General features: G+C 44.6%; 2 protein-coding genes across 2 annotated transcripts; one reads left to right on the forward strand and one right to left on the reverse strand.

Annotated features, from left to right (window-relative positions):
- Positions 1-3376: 3376 nt before the first annotated feature.
- ACTL7B (actin like 7B) lies at positions 3377-4630 on the reverse strand. The gene has a single exon (XM_059926530.1). The coding sequence runs from the start codon at positions 4628-4630 to the stop codon at positions 3377-3379; it is 1254 nt and encodes a 417-aa protein (XP_059782513.1).
- A 6082-nt stretch (positions 4631-10712) lies between these two features.
- Positions 10713-12035, forward strand: ACTL7A (actin like 7A). Its single transcript, XM_059926531.1, has one exon. The coding sequence runs from the start codon at positions 10713-10715 to the stop codon at positions 12033-12035; it is 1323 nt and encodes a 440-aa protein (XP_059782514.1).
- Positions 12036-23796: the final 11761 nt, after the last annotated feature.

The following is a 23796-nucleotide window of genomic DNA, read 5'->3' on the forward strand; positions in this document are numbered from 1 at the left end:
CCCACACTCCCTCTCCCCACTGGTTAAGAACCACTACATTACAAGAAAATGTAGGATTTAAAAAAAAAGAAAACACTTATCAAACAAAACACCATTAATGGTTTGTGTTATAATGAAGTGAATTGCTTAAACCCACCTTATGCAGATAATTCTTAGGACAAACTTGGTAATGCACTTTGGGGAGAGAGATGAGGCTGCCCAGACAGGCAGTGAGGGTAACAGGCCTCTTGCCATGTCTAACTAGTAGGACTTTACCACATGATGTCACTCTAATACTTGCTTATTTATGTCTCTGGAAGTCTCAAGCAAGTTGTTTCTCCTTTGTTAAAAGATTGGCATTCTTAACTTTTATGCCTTGGGATAATTATGAAACTACAGCATATTTGTTGTTTATTACTTGAAAGGAATCTTTTCTATGTATTTTTTTTGTAAAAGAGACTGAAAATTTGCAGAAAGGAGATAAGAGCAGAGAGGCATTTTGGAATCAACAAAACTTTGATTTAGCACAAGACTGTGATTTACCAGGTGAGTAAACTTGGACAAGATTCTTAACTTCTACAAGCTTCAGGGTCCTCACCTGTAAAATGCGGAAAGATACTTGTAACTTCTACCTCACTGACTGGGAGTAAGTCATTTCCATTGGCATCTACTAAACACCCACCCCATGCCATTTCTCTGCACTGGGCCCAGAGAAAACCAGGATGAGGAAGTCCAAGTTTCTGCCCTTAAGAAACTCAAGTTTAACCTCGGGGACAAATACCTGAACAAGAGAATATAGAACAACGGCCAATTGACACGCTTAGGTTTGCACTCTAAAGTGTGAATGTGTTATCTGACATTCTCTAATACCGTGACAAAAATTCTTCATGTGTAGTAGCTTTTTTGTTGGGAAATAAATGAAATGTTGGTCTTAATATTTCAATCATAAGAGTCGCCAGAGATTGATTAGTGTTTTCATACCATCTGCCACACAGGGATGCTTTTAGAGGAGAGGACCAGGAGATGAGGGCACTGAAGCTGTGACTGTGGAGACAGGAGAAGTTGCTGAGAATGTGGGGAGTGAGGAAGAAAAGATTGTGGAGGTGGGGAGGTAGACATAGGCATGGTTTTTAGAGATGGTCAAGACGAGCATGTGGAAGAACGTTCACATGCAGCACTAATTTACTGCCTGTGTGATTTGGGGCACATCACATTCCCCTCTATAAGCCTCCATTTCCCTCTCTATAACTCATCAGGTATTTAGGATAAGTATTAAGCAAATGTTCTTGGGTTGCAAGCAACAGAAAAGAATGCTGGCTAATACAACAAAAGTTACGTTGAAGCAGCAGGTATATATGAAGACATCAGAGTGGTAGAGACTTTGGCAACACAAGAATATAGGCCCCACTGAAAGAATTCACGTTCCAGAAAAAAATTTATACACTGTTCTGGCCAAATAAAATGTGTCTCCTGGCACCACCAGCCTCTAGTCCTCCAGTCTGCAACTCTCTCTACAGGGAAGAGCCCAGGTTTCTGCATAGCACCAAGGCCCTGTCAGCCCCAGAGGAACTCAAACTCCAGGCTAGAAACCCAATTCTAGGCAACAGGGAGGGCCTAGATGGCAAGGCTTTAGGTGATAAAGACCGTGTCTGGTTCTTTCCCAAAGCTGCAGCTCCTGCACAAGACCAGGGACAGAGGCAGCCTCACAGATTGCCCGCAAATCAGGACTCTTTGTCTAAGGTAAGAGTTGGCTCACAGATATTTGATAGCCCATCAGATTACGCAGCTCACCAATGTCTGATTTCATAGACAACTGCTCATGGGCCCCTGGTCATGGACCCCCATCAGGAGGTGGGGGAGGAGACGAGGCAGGAACCACCCTCTTCTAGGCAGGCAGTCATTCACCAGCTAAAATCTCGCAAGACTCGATGGCTTCTCCCTCAGCCCTAAAGCTACTAAGTGGTCACCATGCCTAGCACTTCCTTCTCCATTTGCAGCTTTCCACTACACCACCTCCGCCTTCCCACCCCCAGGAACACTGAGCTCAGCCACCCACGTGGCTGTCCACTGGATCCCCCACTAGCTGTGTGTAATCCCAAGGGAAGGGCCACATTCTGGCCATTTCTGTCTCCAGCTCTGGGCCTCACCCATAGTAGATGCTTGGTAGGTGCTTCATGGTTGCTAACCATTAAGAACCATTGCTATAGATGGAATGTTTGCTTCCACCCTCCCAATCCCCCACCTCTCCCTCCAAATTCATATGTTGAAAACCGAACCAAAGTAATGGTATTAGTGGAGACCTTTGGAAGGTGACTTTTGGGAGGGCAGAGCCTTCATGAATGGGATTAGTGCCTTTATAGAAGAGGCCCCAGAGATACCTCTCATCTCATCCACCAAGTGAGAGCACAGCCAGATGTCAGGAGTTTGTAACCTGGAAGAAGGCCTTCACCAGAACCTGGCCATGCTGGCACCCTGATCTTGGCCTCCAGCCTCTAGAACTGTAAGAAATAGATTTGTTGTTTATAAGCCACCCCATCTGTGGTATTTTGCTATAGCATTCCAAACTAAAGTAACCATGTTTGCCCTTCTGATATAATCATGACCTGGGTCAGGAGACCTAGGCTCAACCACTGACATGGTCCCCTCCGTCCTGGTCCTCAGTTTCCCCATCTCTACAGGAGGGAGAGAACCACATGATTTCTAAATGGCCTCTGGTTTCTCTAACACCCTCCAGATTCAGTGGCTATTTGTGACTCTGTAAAAATAGCTGCAACTTTGACAGGTGTCTAAAGGGAGAGGGCCATGGATGGGTAGAAATGTCCCCTCCCACTCAGGAGACACCCGTGGGCTGTTCCTTTGAAGGGGGCAGGCAGTGAGGGTTGGTTAGTGAGGCAGTCAAGCAGTGATAAAGCTACGGGCAGGTGACCATCAGGGGCAGAAACAGGAGATGGAAATCAGTCACCTAGTTGTGAGTCTCCCACCCACCACTTAACTATGTGACCCAAGCTAGTCCCTTCATCTGAGCCTGTTTCCCCCTTGGTCCATGGGTGAGCAAGCAGTATGAGTGCCTGTTGGATTGGATTTTGAACCTTGAAGAGCTAACAGAACAGGAAGCCACATTCTGGGCTCTGTGATGATGTTGCCCTCATGGGGAGAGCAGAGGGGGAGGGGCCAGTGAACCTCCCCCACCCCCCTGCTGCTCCCGACCCAGCAGAGCAGAAGGTGCTAATATGCCTAAACCCAACTCCCCACCACCTTCTGCTATCACACTAGAGCAAGAAATCCAGACCAGACAAGAGCCATTGCATCTTAAAATTTTATGTGAAATTCTGTAAATGTGTATAGAGTGGCCTGTGGCTGCCTGCCCACGGGCCTGGACTTGTAGGGACACCGCTGCTCAGCACTTGCTGTAGATGGCTTCACTGCCCCGCTCCTCAAACTCTACCTTGCTGACCCAAAGCTGCTGGAAGGCCTGCAGCGAGGCCAGGATGGAGCCGCCGGTCCACACGGAGGTCTTCCTCTCGGGAGCTGCAGCCACTGCGGGGCTGTCCCCGGGGCAGAGGAGGCTCAGCTCCCTCTGGAAGCGCTCTGGGAAGCCGTCCAGCATGGTGCAGCCGCCACACAGCAGCACATTGGCTGCCATCTCCTCCTTGAAGCCCGCCTCCTGGCAGCGGTTCAGGCAGGTGGCCGTGAGCTCGGGGAGACCGGGCTGGTTGCTGCCCACCAAGGTGGGCTTGAAGAGCATCTCGGCGCACTGAAAGCGCTCCTGGCCGATGGTGATGAGCTTGCCATCGGGGAGCTCATAGTCCACACGCAGATCCTCCAGGCACAGGCCCAGCTCTTCCACTGGCTTGAGTGCCGAGTAGCAGCAGCACTTCTTGATGTGCTCGATGATGTGCAGGTGGTCGTCCGTGAACTTGTGGCCGGCCTCGTTGAGCAGCTGCAGCAGGTAGTTGGTGAGGTCGCTGCCGGCATAGTCGGCACGACTCGTCAGGCCCGGCAGCACGTTGCCCTCGGAGACGGGCACCACGTGTGAGACGCCGTGCCCACTCTCCACCACCAGCCCGGAGGTCTTGCCATAGGAGTAGACGGACAGCAACGACTGGGATGTCACGTGCATGGCGGGGATGCCAAAGGTCTCGAACATGAGCTCTGCATACTTCTCGCGGTTGCTGGTGGGGCTGAGTGGGGGGTCAGAGACCAGCACGGCGTGCTCCTCGGGGGGGATCTTCATGGCCGTGTGGAAGATGTACTCCCAGATGCTCTGGACGCAGTCCCAGTCCACCACGATGCCGTATTTCAGCGGGTTAATCAGCTTCAGAGGCGCCTCCATGTTGAGCAGCTCGTGGCCCACGTAGGTCTCCTTGTGGGTGTCACCGGCGTCAGCCGCCTCCGAGCAGCGCTTTCCCACAGTGGAGGAGATGAAGTAGGTGGGCCTTGGCTCACCCGCATAGCCACACTTACAGTACTGGGAGCCCAGGTCAATGATGAGTGCCTTGATCTTACGCACCTTCTTGGGCTTCATCTTCAGCTGAGTGGATGAACTTGTGTCCCGGATGCCAGCCTCAGGACCTGGCAGTGTGCCTGCCTCTCCAGGGTCCCCCTGAGCCGTGCCCATGGGCTTGGGGCTAGGGCTGTTCCTCGTCGCCATTTGCCTTCCTTGCTCACCTTTCTCACATCCACATCCTAGAGCTCCGTGGGGAGAAATAAGAGGGTCCACCTCCAGCAGTGCCTTGGCAACTCCTCAGGATTGTGATGTCACCACGGGCTGGTCCATTCCAGCAGCCCAGGGAGGGCTTGGCCTTGGCAGGCCCTTGACCTATCAGCCCCACCCCCATCGGCCTAACGCGACTTGGCTCCCAGACGGAGCAGGTGGCCAGCACAGTTTTAGAAATCCAACCACACCTGGATCTCAGAGGTTTCTGCTCCCTCCCCTTATATCCTCACTCCTAATCCCCCGTTCACTAGCTGAACACCTCTTCCTCCTCAGCTTCTTGGCCAAGAGGGTGATAAATATTTGAGCCCCTACAGTAAGCCAAACACTGTAGCAGGCACCTCACATGACACTTCACAGCATCTTGGGAGGTAGGCAGAGCTAAGGAAATCAAGGCTCAGAATGCAAATGACTTGCCCAAGAGCAAACAGCTCTTGGAGTGTTTGTACTTTAACCCAAGTTCCTCCAAATCCAATGTACCAGGTCACCTTGAAGAGTGTGTAGGCCCTGATGATAGAAACCTGGCCACAAGCAGTGCCCAATCTAGTTGGGAGAAGATGAATGGATGCAGAGGAGTTTGCAGGTGGATGTCTACTGGGAGAACAGAGGTGCACAAAGGAGGGAGGGAGTCAGAAGGTTCTCCAGAGAGGTGCTGCCTACGTAGAGTACTGAAAGATAAGTGGATATTTGTCAGGTAGCTAAGAGGGGGGAAAGCCATCCCAAGCAGAGAGCACAGCTTGAGCAAACACTCAGAGGGAGGCATGGTAGGGAGCTTCCAGTAGTTAAGGTGTTTGGAAAAATACATCAGGATACGGCAGTCATGGGGGCAACTAGGGAGGATCCCAAATTCTAGAGGTAAGGGCTTAGATTAAACTGACCACAGCTGGGGAGCCAATGAAGCCTTTAAGCAGGGGAGTGGTTAGATTTGGTTTCCAGGACAAAATCTTAGAAAGATTCATGTTTAGCTGTAATATGGAGGGACAAGACTCTGAGATCTAAAAGGAGGATGTTGAAGAAATTTTTGTAAGACTTGAAGGTGGCCTAAGCTAGGGCTGTGATAGTGTGGAAAAAAGGAAGGGACAGGTTCTAAAGAAATTCAGAAAGTAGAATCTAATCTAATTGGTTGGTTCTCAACTGTCCTCAATTCAATCCAAGCTTCTAGTCTAGCATTTGAGACCCTTTCTCATAGGCTCCTGTGACATCTCTAGCCTCAAGCATTGCATTTACATTAGAAGATTAGATGTGGGGAGTGAGGAAGAGGGAAAGATGAATCCCTTTCCTCTGCCCAAGCAAAGATGGCCTGTCATACAGAACAAACAAATTCATTAGGTTCCCATAGGGTCCTCTGTGCCAAACTGTCCCCCCTCTAAATAATAAGACAGATTAGGGCTTTGGTAAAGAAACAGGAGGAAAAGGGGAAGAGAAACAACTGGGGCTAAGGAAGTTTTCTGGGAAACTTAACAAGAGCAGAAGTAGTTGAAGGATTAGGTGACATTGATAGGAAAGAAAAGAGGGATTTTTAAGACATAAGAAATACTGCTGTGGAGGGCTTCCTTGGTGGCGCAGTGGTTGAGAGTCTGCCTGCCGATGCAGGGGACACGGGTTCGAGCCCTGGTCTGGGAAGATCCCACATGCCGCGGAGCAACTAGGCCCGTGAGCCACAACTACTGAGCCTGCGCGTCTGGAGCCTGTGCTCCGCAACAAGAGAGGCCACGATAGTGGGAGGCCCGCGCACCGCGATGAAGAGTGGCCCCCGCTTGCCGCAACTGGAGAAAGCCCTCGCACAGAAACGAAGACCCAACACAGCCAAAAATAATTAATTAATTAATTAATTAATTAATTAAAAAAAAAGAAATACTGCTGTGGAACATATAAGAATGTTAATAAAGAACTCATGGGAATTTCTGTTTGCTGGATTGTTTCTTGGAACATGGCACTAGGGAACTGGATTATGTGGGAAACAACTTTATAAGGATTTCAGTTATGAGCACCACCAAGTTCCATTGGTGGTATCTCAAAATCACAGAACCTGAGGATTAGACACTTGATCTGGCATGGACAGCTGTGAGGGACAAACTTTTCCTCACATTGGATTGACATCTGTACCTCTCTGAAGAAACCATTAATTGGTCTTGGGTCTACTTTTGAGGTTGTGCAAGGCAAGCTAATTCTTCCATGTGACAACACTTTTAGGCTATTTAAAGGCAATGCACACGGAACCCCTAAGCCTCCTCTTCTTCCCCTCCTTATGGAAAGACAGTACAGAATAGGCAGAGGAGTAAGGAACTGGACTCAGAAGACCCGAGTTCAAATCTAGCTCCATTATTATAATCTGTATGAGCTTGGGCAAGCTACTCAAAATGTTAGTCGAACCTGATTTTGATAGTGCTATATCCCCTCATCAGATTGATCCCTATCCACTGCCTCCAGGTTTCAGGGTTGAGCATCTAGGTGGATGGTAGGGCTCCTCATAGATAGACAGAGGATACAGGGGCAAGAGCGGTTATACAGGGGAAGGTAATGAGTTCCATTTGGGGCGTGCTGACTTAGAGATGTCCAGAGGCCACTAGGCTGTGGATTATGGAGCTCGGGAAAGAGAAATGATCTAGATTTAGTCCTCAGTAGAGTATCTCCACCTTCTGAAGACAGCTCCTTTCCTTTCCACCTCAAGGAAACTGGTTAGTCTTAGTATTGGGGTTATCACACCGAGGGCTGAGCTTTGGGAATGAGGCTCACTGTCTGTTTGACAAGGAATTCTTTTCTTTGCTGGGAGTTTGACTCAGAGATTCCCAAAGGTCAACATATTGAAGAGTTGGATTCCTAGGTCTCAACAGTCTTAGGCTTGAAACATTCAGATTCAGTAAAGTGGGGGTGGGATCTAGGAATCTGCATTCGTGAAAAGAAACGTACTTTGGCCTTTTCCTTACTAGATTCTCTTCCTTCCCTCCATAGCTGCTAAAATTACAGGGCCTGGTTCACCTTTCCTCCAAAGGTCAAGGGTGGGTGGTGTCCCAAAAAACAAAGCTAGGAGCAAGGATACCACCTCAGGGAGAAATGTGTTTCGTGGTCTAATTTTTTCATGTTTTCTTTCTCCACGTTAAGGGAGAGCCTCAGTGTTGCTTTCAAGAAGGATCTCATGGTATTTTTGGTCTTGGGCCAGAGGAGCAAAAGTAAGTGTTATCCCATGAGAAAATATGGCCCAAGAAACCATGAGCAACATAGAGTGTCTCCACCTAGAGGGACCTCACCAGAGACCCCCAGGAGCCCACATATGCCTTAAATGGCTGGTGACAGGTGTGCAGGGTTGCGGGTGCCAGGCAGTGGAGGTTTTGGGTGCAGTGTGCCAACAGTCTCTATATCCTTCCATCATTGATACCACTGTGTGCTGACCCAGAGAGAAGGGTCACAAAGGGTGACGTGAAAGCTAAGGAGAAAAGGGTTTCCATTAGGACACAGCATCCAAGTATGCAAAATCCTGAGAGGTGAAGTAAAAGGAGTGAAATGTGTCCATTGGCTTTAGCCTGAAGGATGTGGGGATGGACGCTGAGAGTTCCTGTGCCCATGGACGTTACAGACTAGATGGAGCAATTGGCCTTAAGCTAGCACAGCACCTCTCCCACCTATGACGACAGAAAGCGCTAAGGACAGCAAGCATGGGCGGTGGGGGAGGAGCCTGTGAAACAGAGCATGTCAGGCTCTGAGTGTCTTAGTGAAGTGGGATGCACAGGTCGAGTGACAGAGGGTGAATAATGGTCCCCCAAAGATATCCACATCTGAATTCCTGGAACCTGTGAATATGTTACCTTTCATGGTAAAAGGGACTTTGCAGATGTGAGCTAAGAAGTTTGCAATGGGGAGATTAACAACCCTCGATTATCCAGGTGGGCCCAAAGTAATCAGAAGTATCTTAAGAAGAGGGAGACAGGAGGGTCAAGTTCAGATAAGGAGATATGACAATGGAAGCAGAAGTCTGAGAGGTCTTTGAAGATGAAGGAAGGGGCCACAAGCCAAGGAAGGTAGGCAGCATCTAAGGGCTGGAAAAGGATTATCCCTTAGAGCCTCCAGGAGGAACGAGGCCCTGCTGAGACCTTGATTTTAGCCCACTAAGACTGACTGTTGGCTTCTAACCTCCAGAATTGCAGGATAATATATTTGTGTTTTAAGCCATTAAATTTGTGGTAATTTGTTACAGCCTCAGTAGGAAACTAATATAGGCTCTTACAGGACTCCAGAGCAGTAAAAATGTACTAAGCAGCTGCATATTTCTCAGAAATCAAGAGGTGGGTTGAGGAGAAAGAAAATGGATGATTCTAAACTAAATACACCTTTGGTTGTCATACAAGTTCTCTTGAAATAAAGTCAGACAATCCAAGTTGGCCATGCAAACCCCTGAAAAGCAGAGGTAAGTAAGCTATTTCTCAGGCAGCTAGGCATAGAGAAAAGTATTTTCTTATTCTTCTTTCAAAATTCAATACCATCTCCTCCCCTACCCATTGGACCAAGAAGCTGCCCCTATCACATAGTCACAAGGCTCATGAAACTGGACTTGGTCCTTTTCTTCTCTCATACCCCAAATGGAGTAAAGAGCATCCCCAGTAACTTCCTTAAAGGAGAAAGCCCACCACTGTAGTGACTGCCTCTTTAATAAGAGCACGGTGCTGCATAACATAAGGATGGATCCTGGGCACCTTGAGAGCAGCAGGTGTCAGCACCAACAGGCCCAGCTTCAGAGATGGCATACGATACAGTGGCCAAGCAGCCTCAGAGACACATGTAGTGTCCCATCAAGGAATACCCCTGGGAAGAAGTTGCAGTCAGCAGAACCTGGCACTGCTGGCTGGATATCCTTGGGTGGGCTATGTACCCGAGAGCCTCAGTGTTCTCGTCAGTGGGACTGTAGGGTCTAATTTCATTGTCAACCCAATGACCTGGACGAAGGAGGAGTATGTGTGCAAATGTGTGTCCAAAAATAATTCTTCTGCAGGTTTTGCCCTAAGAAATAAGTGGGACAGAAGTGCTCGGCACGGTCACCATAGCAGCCATTGGTCCTGCGAAAATCTAAATCAGATGGTGTCAACTCTCTGCTCAAAATTCTCTAGTGCTTTCTGACCTCACACAGAGTTAGAGCCAAAGTCCTAGCAATGGCCTATGAGGCCTAATGTGAGCTGCTCTCCCTCCTCCACCCCTTCTCCCAGCTCTACTTTTCCTTGCTCTCTCCACTGAAGCCACACTAGTCTTCTTGGAATCCTCTAACTTGGGAATCGGCAAACCTTTTCTGTAAAGGGCAGGATAGTCGATACTCATTTTCAGCTTTGTAGGCCATACGGTACTTATTGCAATGACTCAACTCTGAGGTTGCAGCATAAAAGCAGACATAGACAATATGTAAATGAATGAGCATGGCTGTGATCCAATAAAACTTTATTAAAAAAACAGGCTGCAGGCCTGCGTTTGCAGACCCTGCTCTAACCCGCAGTCGTCTGCACCTGCTGTGCCCCGATATACACATGGCACTCTCCCTCACCTCCTTCAGGTCCTCACTCAAGTGTCACCATCTCAGGGAGAAAAATACATGGCACATAGACACAGCCACCCTCCCCCCAGCCTTCCCTGCTTTGCTTTTCTCTTGTGCCATTAACATCTTCTAACATATATTTATTTTGGTTATTGTCTGTCTCTCCCCAATCCCCACTGACTAGAATGTAAACTCTACAAGGGCAGAGATTTTTGTCTTTCTTTTTCACTGCTGCCTGCCTTGCACATAGCAAGCACTCAATAAATATTAATTGATTGGATAAACCAGGTTTATTACAAAATTTAGAAAAAAGTAAGTCACTTTAAAAATGCTTTCAAATCTACCCTAACACAGGACAAAGGTTCCCAGTATCTAGAAAGCCCTGGGACACTGGATTATGTCATAATCAGTGATGTCATCACTGGGGAAATTCTCAAGTTGCCCTCTGCTTTAAGCCTTTCAGGCCTTGAGGCCAGTGGGATTGAGGAAATTTCTGAGAGCAAAATGGCTCTTAAGAGCGTGTGGGCTCCACAGGTGGCAATCATAGGGGACGGGCCTTCCGAGAGAATGGGTGAACAGGCCTCCCTGCAGACACAGGTCCTCCAGACTGCCTCCTTAAAGGACGGCCCAGCGAAGCGGGCAGTGTGGGTTCGCCGTAACCATTCAGAGCCGGAAGAACCTACGAAATCACCTGTGGTCAATAAGAAGTCCAAGCTAGAGTTGACCAAAGCAGTGGTCGTGGACCTTGGCACGGGCTACTGTAAATGTGGCTTTGCCGGGCTGCCAAAGCCCACTCACGTGATCTCATCCACAGTGGGCAAACCCTACATGGAGATGGCCAAAACCGGGGACAATCGCAAGGAGACATTCGTGGGGCACGAGCTTGTGAACCCGGAGGTTCGTCTCAAGCTAATTAATCCTCTGCGACATGGCGTCATCGTGGACTGGGATACAGTGCAGGATATCTGGGACTACCTCTTCCATCAGGAGATGAAGATTGCCCCGGAGGAGCACGCGGTCTTGGTTTCAGACCCACCCCTGAGCCCACACACCAACAGAGAGAAGTACGCTGAAATGCTGTTCGAGACCTTCAGAGCTCCTGCGATGCATATCGCCTACCAGTCTCGCCTGTCCATGTACTCCTACGGAAGGACCTCCGGCCTGGTCGTGGAGGTCGGCCACGGCGTGTCCTACGTGGTTCCCATCTACGAGGGCTATCCTCTGCCCAGCATCACCGGACGGCTGGACTATGCAGGTTCTGACCTGACAACCTACTTGATGGGCCTGATGAACAATTCGGGGAAACACTTCACTGAGGACCAGCTGGGCATTGTGGAGGACATCAAGAAGAAATGCTGCTTTGTGGCCCTGGACCCCACTGAAGAGAAGAAAGTCCCAGCTACTGAGCATACGATCCGGTACACCCTGCCGGATGGGCAGGAGATATACCTGTGCCAGGAAAGGTTCCTCTGCTCAGAAATGTTCTTCAAGCCTTCTCTGATCGAGTCCATGCAGCTGGGCCTCCACACCCAGACAGTGTCCTGCCTTAACAAGTGTGACATCGCCCTCAAACGAGACCTCATGGGGAATATCCTACTCTGTGGGGGGAGCAGCATGCTCAGCGGTTTCCCTAACCGGCTGCAGAAGGAGCTGAACAGCATGTGTCCTAATGACACCCCCCAGGTAAACGTGTTGCCCGAAAGAGACACTGCAGTGTGGACGGGTGGCTCCATCCTGGCATCGCTTCAGGGCTTCCAACCACTGTGGGTCCACCGCTTTGAGTACGAGGAACACGGGCCTTTCTTCCTCTACAGAAGGTGCTTCTGAACTCCGATGAAGCATGATCTCTGTGGTGGCCACGCATCAGCTTTGCTGGGTGAGCACCCATCCCATGCACAGAGAGCTGAGCCAGCCGTTTCACTCCTGCAGTATTAAACAATCCTCACGTTTCCCTCCACAGTGTGTTTCTCTATTTCCTCACGCAATGAGAACTTCATACATGCAGCATCTGCCTTAAAATGTCCATTTGCCAAAACAACAGCGGGGGGGGTGGGGAGAGAAGGGGGGAATGATTATGGACCAAAAACACGTGCTTTATAGGTTGATTGCTTAAGTATTTGGGGGAGAAACTACCTCTAAAATTATTCTGTCCCTTATTTTGTATATTCTCCACTTTAGGTACTACAGTATTGTTAAACTCTGCTTGGAAGGGGGAGTGGGATAAAGATAGATTAGATAGATAGAGTAAATGCTGTTGTGGCATATAAGAAGATCCCTCTCAATAAACACCAACAGGAAGTATGCTGTAATGGTTCAGTCTCCCACAAAGCAGCAGAGTGCATTTCACACTTGATCAGTGACTCTGAAGGCTTGGAAAGAGCTGACGAAAATGTCTGACACCTGCTTTAACTGTACTTTCTTTTAGTTCCAATAGTCATTTATGTCTCAATACCAGTTCTTACCAAGACATCATGGTGACTGGCTGCTGAAACCTGGTGTATTATGAACAAGATATGTATATCTTAAGGGAAAAACTCTTCAGGGAATAGGTGCTATATAGATTTCCCCCTTTAAAAAATTGGGGGCAGATTTATCTTGGGTTATCAGCACTAAGGTCATGAGGATGCAACCCACAGCCATTCTCCAGACACTTCAAGCAGCAGATGCTCATCTCCGACCAGACTGGATTCTCCATCAACCTGCAGGGTATACAACTGGAGTCTGGAACGGGTGCAGGATAAAGGCTGCCAGTTCTGCAGTGTGGGTTTGTGGGAGGCTGGTCCATGCTGGTCATTCTAACCCAACTAAAGGACTGAAGGAACGTAAAGATCCTCATGGTCCAGGAAGCCCTTCCAGAGCCCAGCATGTTCTGTGGTATTCCTGTGGGGCAGTTTATAATTGGACCTTCAGTTTTTTAGAACAGTCCCTAGTACATTCTCTGCCCTGTCTCCAACACTGGCAGGCAGCATAAAATAGTGGAAAGAACATGGGCTCTGCGATTTGAAACTGTTTTGCTACCAACTAGCTGTGTGACCTGAGTCTGCTCACCTGTAAAATTGAATTCAAATGCCTACCTCACACAGCTGATGTAAATATCAGAGGTAAACATCTGAATACCAGTGTGTGGCCTCCAGGAGGTGATCACAAGGGCTGTTAGCTAGTATTATCTTGTAGAATTCTACCTCTTATAAAGGAGCCCAAATGCCTTACTATGATCCTGAGCCACACGTACACCCAAAGACACACACATTCAATCACTCACAGGAGAGCGATGGCATTTCTACCATTCCCAGGGAGAAACCCTACAGAACCACCCTCATAGCCTCCAGGTTTGCCTAGACAGCCTTGAAAGACCTAAATGCCCCACCCTGGAGGCCTGGTAAGTAAGCACAGCTGCCTGGCACCAGCAAGCTAGAGTAGAGAAGCAGAAATAGCCACAGAAGGGCTTAGTCAGCAAGGACTAAGCCTTACCCTGGAGGATCAGGGAATCAGCTAGGATTTGGGTACATTGACTTGAGAGAAGTATGCCTTGTTCACCTCAGTTTCTGCCCAAACCACTACTGTCAACACTCTATGAACATTCACTGATGGGCAGGTTGAAGTTTGGTTAATTCTTAAGCTTTGGACCTCTTTGGCAGGGTGGTAAAGCCTACGGACCCCTCAGAATAATAGAATAATATTTTTAACTGCATCAAATAAAAATAAAATACATAGGATTACAGAAATACTCTATTTTAGATCCCTTAAGGGATCTATGAACCCCCAGGCGATCACCCCCCAAAAGGTGAGGGTCTTGATGAAGGGGAGGCATGGGAGGTGGTTCTGGAGAATGGGAACTCCCAGGCCATCCTAGGACCAAATGCTATACTGCATTTTAAAATGAAAAATACCACTATAAGGCTAAACAACTGTGTAATCTCTTTCAAACCACTTTTATGAATTCTCTCACTTGATCCATATAAATCACACTTGCAGAAAAAAAGAATCCTCACACATAAAAAAAGATGAATAGTTTTTAGTAAGTATTTGGACGTCATCTTAGCCCAATGGTTCTCAACTGAGGACAATTTTGAACCCCAAGGGACATTTGGCAATGTCTAAAGATATTGGTGATTATCATAACAGGAGTAGAGGGTACGTAGCAGTGGCATCAAATGTGTAGAGGCCAGGGATACTGCTATACATCCTATAGGCACAGGACAGCAAAGAATGACATAACCCAAGATATCAACAGTGTCGAGACTGAGAAACCCAGGTTAGCCCAGTGGGCACACAAGGTTGTAGAAAGGCAAGATTCAGTGAGATTCAATGACTTTGTTCAAGGACGCTAAGATGAGTGGACCCATGACTTTGTTCTTTCCATATACCAAGAGGACATCTGTTGGTCTTGAAGTTCCTGGGACTTCAAAGCTAGTAAGAATAATGGTGGAACAGCCTAGTGTAAGCATGAAGCATAGGCAAGGGCTTAGGGAACACAGAGAAAATAGGAATCAAGAGCAGGCCTTCAGGGTTGCCAAACATCACCATATTAACTTTGGTTTGTCTACAGATCTCAGACATTTATGGTTACCTAGCTTCTAAGATGTTCATCCTCAACTCAGTTGCTACTAAATATGACAGACAAGGAAGGACAGCCAAAGACTCCCAAGGACTTGTCCAGGTGGTGCTTCTAGTGAAGCAAAGAAGGTTATGGGCTGGCATGGGAGGAGGAAAAAAAGCTAATTTTGCTTCCCAAACGTGTAGTCACCTTAAATTACTAAGAATCGTCAGTTTTATTTATTTTTAAAAACATCCTCTTCAATTATGGCTATGAAAAATCCCTCAGATGTGTGCACATGTATGTATATATACACATAAATATATGTGTGTATATATGTAGATATATGTGAAAAATAAATTTATTTTAAAATATGCAGCAGTGCTAAGAAATAACACCAAGCTATATTCATAAAGGCATAATAAAAACATTAGCTCCTGCCTCAGTTTTTAAAAAAGTCTAAATATAAAATACACTTTGATTACAGGAGACAATCCTCTGCAAGTTTCCTCTTGATGTCTGGAGCATCTGAACAAAGCTGATTCCATGGAACAAACTAAATAACTGAGGCTTTTAGCTTCCTGCAACATGAATTTGGGAAGATCCCAAATTTGGGGGAAGAATTATGTACTCTTCTCTAGAAGTTGACAGAATCTTTCCCCCAAATTAAGCATTCATCACTCCCAGGAGTTTCTCCTTTGCCCATACACAGCATTTTCCCCCATAAATTCGCCCTTGACTTTGCCTTCAATTTGGAAGGTCTGCTCCCACCAGCTACTTCTCCAAATGAATAAAATTCCATCTTGCTCAGAGGATAGAGTAATTGATAGTAATTTGTATTCACACAAATTCTTTTTTGCTGCTTCAATACATTATTTCAAGGAAAGTGAACATCCATGCAAAGTCACACAATTATCAACAGACACATTTACTTCTATTTCCAACACATCAGCGTGGGTCCCTTTACTGTTATCCATAGCAAGAGCACTATAATATATTAAAGTGTCATATAAGTTACCATGTTCATTAATCCACACCAAAGAGTAGTCACAAAGCACTTGCAGCCTTTCAATGTTGGGCACTTAATTATAGATCTTCTTTTTCTATTATTTTGAGAAAATTTTCAGACACACAGAAAAATTGAATTATACAGTGAACACACCTAGATTCTATAGTTTACATTTTGCTATATTAGGGAAAGGCTTCTTTAGTTACACAATTCTGGGTATACCTATACTCTGACTTCCTGTTAGTTTACGTAGAGTAATAAAGGTCTGGTTCTGGTATTAAAAGCATGAAAGAGATTGTTAACCTTACCCAAGAGTCAGCCACAAACTACTGTCCAAATGAACTGAGCTTTTTTCTAGACTCACCAAAAAGAGCTAACATTCTCATTTCTTCCAAAGAAAATAACTAAAAGACAGAGGTCAGTTAAGCACCATGAAGAAAAATAAATGAAATGACCTAGATACTGACAAAAACATTATGTTAAAAGAAGCAACATTTGGAGAAAAAGGAGTAACTTACTACCGCTCATGCCTATGATGCACACAGCTCACCATCCCAAATGTACGCAATACTGTTTCAGAAATTCTAATCTGTTCCAGCTCTGACACTGCTAACTCTAGCAGAACATTCACAGGCCATAAAAACAGTCCGTATGGACACTGTAGTGATAGGAGGCTCAACCCAGTTATAACTGGAAGCACATGACCCGGCAAGATATTACAAAATAATCGCTGTCAGCATAGGAAAGCTTAGAATATCAAAGGATAGATTTCGCTTTTCATTCTGCTTTAGTTCAAGGTGAAGTCATTTAAATGATTAAATTCGACCAAATGTTGGAAGCACTAATAGCCATGTTGTTTATATATAAGGCTTTCCTCAAGGAACATAAAACAATTTAAAAACATTATTTTACTTTTCTTCACACTTTTGAGGTAGCAGCCACGAAACATTCCCAATTAACTGAGGCACAGATCAATTCTGTGATTTGTCTACAGTCCCAATATGATTCCGACCTGTAACTGGGAATGAAACCCAATGTCCTGATTACCATAAATACCAGAAATATGCTCTCAATTAGCACTAAGTAGAAGAACACTAATTTTTACAAAATGATGCTATATGGGTTAAAGCTTAAAGCCTTGCTAACAAGATTATATGCAAGGGCTTCCTTGGTGGCGCAGTGGTTGAGAATCTGCCTGCCAATGCAGGGGACATGGGTTCGAGCCCTGGACCGGGAAGATCCCACATGCCACGGAGCAACTGGGCCCGTGAGCCACACCTACTGAGCCTGCGCATCTGGAGCCTGTGCTCCGCAACAAGAGAGGCCGCGATAGTGAGAGGCCCGCGCACCGCGATGAAGAGTGGCCCCCGCTTGCCGCAACTAGAGAAAGCCCTCGCACAGAAACGAAGACCCAACACAGCCAAAAATAAATAAATAAGTAAATTTTAAAAGTAAAAAAAAAAAAAAATAGATTATATGCAAAATAAAATAGAATTGGTGTCTGCTGAGGTCTGCTGCACAGAGCAGCTCTCTGTAATGCTAAGGTAGATGGTCTTACTCTCCCCAGTTCCCAGCAGCCAGGCCTCGAGGAGTGAGGAGTGGAAGGAAAACAGCCTTCTCTGCCAGAGCCCTCCTAACTGGGGTCAGAGTCACTCTAGAAGGCTCAGTTTCCACCAGGTTCTTTTGTTGATCTTTGGTGGTGTAAAAAGCTCAGCACCTGAAAGGAAAGAGAAAATGTGACAGACACACTCTTTCATGTTGGTGGGAGCTGAGACAGTAACTCTAAACTAACACTAGGGACGGGGCTTTGTACCTACGACACGACCATCAGAACCGGAGTTAATGTTTCTGTGACCCTAACAACCTCCCAGTCAGAGCAAACACAGCCTGGAGGCCCTGCCCCAAGAAGAGGAATTCCACTTCAACTTTAGGCATGTGGGGGGGGTTGAAGAGAAAAATGCCCACTGAGTGATTCAAAGTGAAAGAATGTTCTGTATTTCAAATGGGAGGGGGTGGTAGTCGTGGTGCTTACAAGGCCGTATGCATGTATTAAATTTCACCAAACTATGCACAAAAGAGCTGTACATTTCACTGTATGTCAAATTTACCTCAATTATAAGAGTAAAAAAAAGTGCTGGTGTGTATTCAGTAAGTAAAGTTAATGGACAGAAAATACTTATAATAAAAATTTCTAAAAACACACTAATCAATAAAAATGTCTGTACTTAAAAAATAAATAAATAACTGGAAGAGGTGGGCGATGGTTGGGGGAAATTTGTCACCGTTAGATAAAACTCGCAGGCCCTCTTTCAGTTAGATTTATGGAGTCTCTTACTTAAGTAGAAATCATATACAGGAAGTAGAGACATGAGAAAATACATATAGAGAGACGTTCTTTCTCAGTATTATTCAGGGTACACCTATATATATGACCCATACAGACATGAAAAACTATTTTACAAGAATATTTTAAAATGTGAGAAAAATGCTCAAGATAAAATGTTTTAAAAACATGAATTGTCATTATACATATACACATGCATGGTACACACGTATGACTACAAATTATCAAATCTTAATTTTCTTTGCCATACTTTTCTGTACAATCCAGATTTTCTCTACTAATCATAACAGTTTTATAATTTCACATACAATTACTACTCTCTACACCCCCAAACAAAAACCTATTGTATATAGACAAAGAGACCACAAGAGGTTTTGCTTATTTAACAATATTGGAAAAGACTACTTAAATTCAGGGTCAACAAGTCCCATAATTTCATGTTAAATAGTAACTAAACTTTCAATGACACCTTATCTGTTTTTAAAAAAGAAACAAGTTCTGAAAATAGTGTATCTTATTTTTAAAAATTAGGCATAACTACAATTATGTTTGATTCTTAGACTTAACTAAGAATAAATACCAAGTATTGACTTATTGGCAGGAAAGAAATTATTCTGACAAACTGTATGACAGCAGGACATGACATCTTTCACATTTCCATGTTTGAATTTCACAACACAGAGAGAGTCATTTCACAAAAATATTTTGAGGGCTTTATCAATTTTTCCAAAGACTTCTCTTAATCCTTTGATAGTCAAATCATACTCATTTGAAGTAATTTTGTTATCAATTATATTAAGTCCAATTCGGCCATGATTTAAGCACTACTCTGGTAAAAGGTTAATCCATTTTATGAAATGGATTACATTTTTGCAAGATTTGCCATCAACCTGCATGGTACTACGTTGCATCTTAACATGAAACAATCAGAAAATGCCCCATCAAGTCACTGATCCCCTACTACTGTTAGCTGGGAAGGGGCAGGTGAGGAATATTTGGGAGGAACTAATTTTGTGAGTAGCTCATTCGCCTCTTTTTGGATTATGAGAACTTCTCCTTTCCTACACAATCTACATTAGTGTTCCTACACAGGGACACGGATAATACATACTCTGATAATGAGGAGCCTCAAAATTTTAAAGTCTTTAAGGCTCAGCTGGGAAATGGAAGTGCCCTTTAATAAAGCCAACTAGACCACCCTAGAGAAAGGTGTGACTGAACTTGACCTGAAGGTCAGCATCAAGCCAGCAGTGAGGAAAACGGGACAGAAATCACAACTGGATTAGTCACATTACAAACTAAACAATTACTAAACAGCCTCTGGTCTGAGATGAACTGTAGCATCTCAGAAATAAGTGTACGTTTTGGGACTGATACCAAAGGCAGCTTGCCAGCCTCCAGGAAGAAGGGGATCTAGGGATACAGCAGTTAACTGTCTGCATATATGAACTTAGCTGGAACGGAAGGTGGTTAATTTATTCCTGGTAGTAATATAAGCCATGAAAGTTAAACTTGACAAGGCTCCCACAAAGTCTACTTCAAATGTCATCAAAATGCTACCACAGTGTAGCATTTAAATGAAAAAATTTCAGAATGTTGCCTCTCATGTGCCAGAAATGCAAATAGCAGCCGTAAAAACTGCCACCTTTTCAAAGCTAGAAAGAAGTTGCTATGCTTGAGGGATCCACATGAAGGGCGAATACTCTGGCACCAAACTGATCTTTCAAAAGTTTTTTAGGGAATTCCCTGGTGGTCCAGTGGTTAGGACTCAGCTCTTTCACTGCCAGGGCCCAGGTTCTTGGTCAGGGAACTAAGATCCCCTGTGGCCAAAAAAAAAAAGTTTTAAACCAACTTTCAAAAGAAAGCCTTTAGGGCTTTTAACTTTGTTGAGGAATATGTAAACTAATTAATGAGAATCCTCTCCCCCCAACAAATAAACAAAACATTTTTGGTATAATTCAATAGGAAATGCAGATGAAATGCTAATCTTCCTTGGATTTGTTTTCAAATTATACTGTCAATCCTAAGGATGACTAAAAAGTTCCAGCTCTTAAGCAAGGAATATGAAAATGTACCCAAGACACAATGCAAAACTGCCAATAGTCAAAAATGATTCAGATGAATCCTTAAAATGTACATGCAAAGTAGACTGTTTAGACTCAAACTTCAACTGTAATGTGCCTGTATGCATGAGTGTATGCCACTGCACTGACAAGTGTGTATGTCAGAACAATTTTTTAAAATTATACATTTAATGTCATGTTGGATTTCCCAGACCCCTACTCAGGATCCCAACACTAAAGGCATTAAACTGATTTTAATAAAGATATAGTCTTAGAACTGAGGGAAAATTGTAGTGACTCCCCATTCTCTCCTAATACTACTAACCTTCTCAACACTTACAAAAAGATATTCCTTCTGCTTAGTAATGTAATAATTTAGAGTGAAAAAAAATACTAACCAAGAACAGGAACTGAAGTCTTCTCTTGTTGATAAGAGGCCATGATACCATTTGCAGTAGAATTGGGACCTAGAACCTAAGTATGGGGTTGGCCAAAAAGTGCCTTCGGTTTTTAAGTAAAAATAAAAGGCACATTTTTCATTTTCACCAAGAACTTTATTGAACAACGTATTCACTCTTTTGTTCCACTACCTTCTGCCATTTTTCAGACAACTTCATAATTCCATCTTCCCAAAACTTTTTATCTTTTTGAGCAAAGAACTGTTCCAGGTGCCTTCTGTAGTTTTCCAGGGAATTGAAATTTTTTCTATTAAAAGAATTTCATAAAGACCTAAATAAATGGAAATCCAAAGGTGCAATGTCTGGTGAATACAGCGGATGAATCAGAACTTCCCAGTCAAGGTTTTTCCTGGTCATCAAAGAAACATGCAGTCTTGCGTTATCCTGATGGAAGATTATGCGTTGACTAATTCTGGACGCTTTTTGTCGAGTGCTGCTTTCAGTTGGTCTAACTGGGAGCAGTACTTGTTGGAATTAATTGTTTGGTTTTCTGGAAGGAGCTCACAATAGAGGACTCCCTTCCAATCCCACCATATACACAACATCAGCTTCTTTGGATGAAGACTGGCCTTTGGTGTGGCTGGTGGTGGTTCATTTCACTTGCCCCACGATCTCTTCTGTTCCACATTATTGTACAGTGTTCACTTTTCATTGCCCATCACAATTTGTTTTAAAAATGGAACATTTTCACTACATTTAAGTAGAGAATCACATGCAGAAATATGGTCAAGAAGGTTTTTTTGCTTAACTTATGTGGAACCCAAACATCAAAGTGATTAAAATAACCAAGCTGGAGCAAATGATTTTCAATGCTTGATTTGGATATTTTGAGTGTGTCGGCGATCTCCCACGTGGTATAATGTTGATTGTTCTCAACTAATGTCTCATTTGATCGCTATCAACTTCAACTGGTCTACCTGACTGTGGAGCATCGTCCAGCGAGAAATCTGCAGCACAAAACTTCGCAAACCACTTTTGACATGTTTGATCAGTCACAGCACCTTCTCCATACACTGCACAAATCTTTTTTTTTTTTTTGCATTTCAGTTGCGTTTTTACCTTTCTTGAAATAATAAAGCATACTATGACGAAAATGTTGCTTTTTTCCTTCCATCTTCAATGTTAAAATGGCTACACAAAAATTCACCAATTTAATGTCTTTTTTTATATGCATGCGGATATGACAGCTGTCACATACAATCTAACAAAATTGTTTCGAGTGAAGTTAAAGACAACTAAGTGCTACTAGAGCCATCTTACGGAAAATAACGAACGAACATTTGACCAACCTAATAGAAAGTAGACTGAATCAGCAAAGATTATTTTATACTTCTGATGACTTCAAATACCCAAATCTCTACCAGTAATAAATAGCCTTTCATTTTCATTATGGTGTCAAACACATATGTGATTTTAATTTGCCAGTTTCTCCAGTCTCAAATTTTTTGCCAGTTTCTCCAGTCTCAAATTTTTTCTCCAGTCCTTGTTCTCCAGAAGAACAAGGTAATGATGGGGGAAAAACAGAAAAAGAAAATCTCAGTGATATATACCTGGTCCTTTCCAAATAAGTGAGCCATACCCTGGGGGGAGGGGATATAATAAGAGGTTATAGAACACACAGAGCACCAGACTGTACTCAAAGATTTGTGAGAATTTTTGCATTAAAACAATTCTGTGCATATCATGGAGGAGAATGCAAACTTGCTCATGTGTTCAAGGTCAACAAGAGACTTCACAGGAATTCCATGCCCGCTCGAGCCTCAGCAGGCACACTCCAGGCCCTCCGCCTCGCCTTCACTCAGGTCTGTGTGCTCTCTCCTGGCGCACTCTCAGCAGTGATGTCACATGCTCAAAGCACTGCCGTGTGACTGTGTACCACGTGGTATCCTGCACATATGACATTATCATGCTTTGCCAACCAAAGCAAAAACACAATTTTCCTGGGCATTTCCCCTAGAAGACTCGTAAGTTGGTATCTCAGATGTTAACATGATCTGAATAGACGAGGATAAGGGAGGGCATGGGGAAGCATTATAAATTGTTAGCCTCGAAACCATTAGTTCTGAAGGTGATCACATTTCTTCTAAGAAATACCTATTACAGGAAATTCAAGTATTTATGGGAGGCTAATTCTCAGTTGTTTTTATTTTTATGGCTTGTAAAATGCTTTTATATCTACCTTCTCATCTAACCTTCAAAACATTCCAGTGAAGTATACAGGAGAGTATTATCCCCATTCATAACTGAGGAAATCGAGACCCAATAAGATTATGAGCTGATTTCCAGCCTCTCTCTCAGCTCCAAACCCACCCTTCCTATACACTGCTCGTGATGCTGGGACTGGGGGGCCTGAGAAAACACCCCTCCTTTGACAGCCGTTATGCTCCAACAATAGCAGACACCAGAGGGACAGGGCAAGGCTGGATGGAGGAAGGAGAAGGAATTTGTTCCCTTGTTCGCTTGCTTTCACTCAACAGTAGCTCTGTACCCCGCAGCAGCTGTTCGTTCCAGTTTCTGTTTATTTCTATACACTTAGACCCAGCCTCATCCTGCCCCCTCGGCAATACCAGCACCAGCTGGCTGCCACCCCCTTCTTCGAGGTTCAAGATCCAGCTCTGCAGGGGCCTCACCTCCAAGCGTCTAAATTCTAAGAATCCCAAACTCTTCCTTTTGTTCCTTCAGCCTTAGGGGTACAAGCGGCTGCCCACAGTTACAATCTCAATGTTCCTCTCTGTGTTCCCTTTCTGCCTTCTCAGTCCTCTAGTACTTGGTTAACCAGTTCCATATATTAAACTCTCTCTGATAAAATAACAGCTGTGGTTTTTGTTTTTCCTTAATGGACTCTGACTGATAAACCAGCCTTTCTGAATCAAAATCAAAACTCTGAACAGTACACCTGAGGTGTAAGAGACTGAGCAGATATACACAATAAATAGATGACAATATATTAGAATTCTTGATGGGAATGGATAATGGAATAATGGTAATAGATAACATCTTGTGCCAACTTGGCAAGTCTTGGTAATATGATTGTGGTAAAATCTCAAGCTGGCTTTGTTTTCTACCCACCCTGTCGGTATACCTGTTTTTTCCCAAACAATTTTTCTGTTTTCCCTTAAGAGGATGGTTTACCAGCCTCATCTAATTGCTTCTTTCTGAGACTCATCTGTTAGTTTT

Source organism: Balaenoptera ricei, chromosome 6 (assembly GCF_028023285.1).
Source record: "Balaenoptera ricei isolate mBalRic1 chromosome 6, mBalRic1.hap2, whole genome shotgun sequence".
In the NCBI taxonomy this organism is placed as follows: domain Eukaryota; kingdom Metazoa; phylum Chordata; class Mammalia; order Artiodactyla; family Balaenopteridae; genus Balaenoptera; species Balaenoptera ricei.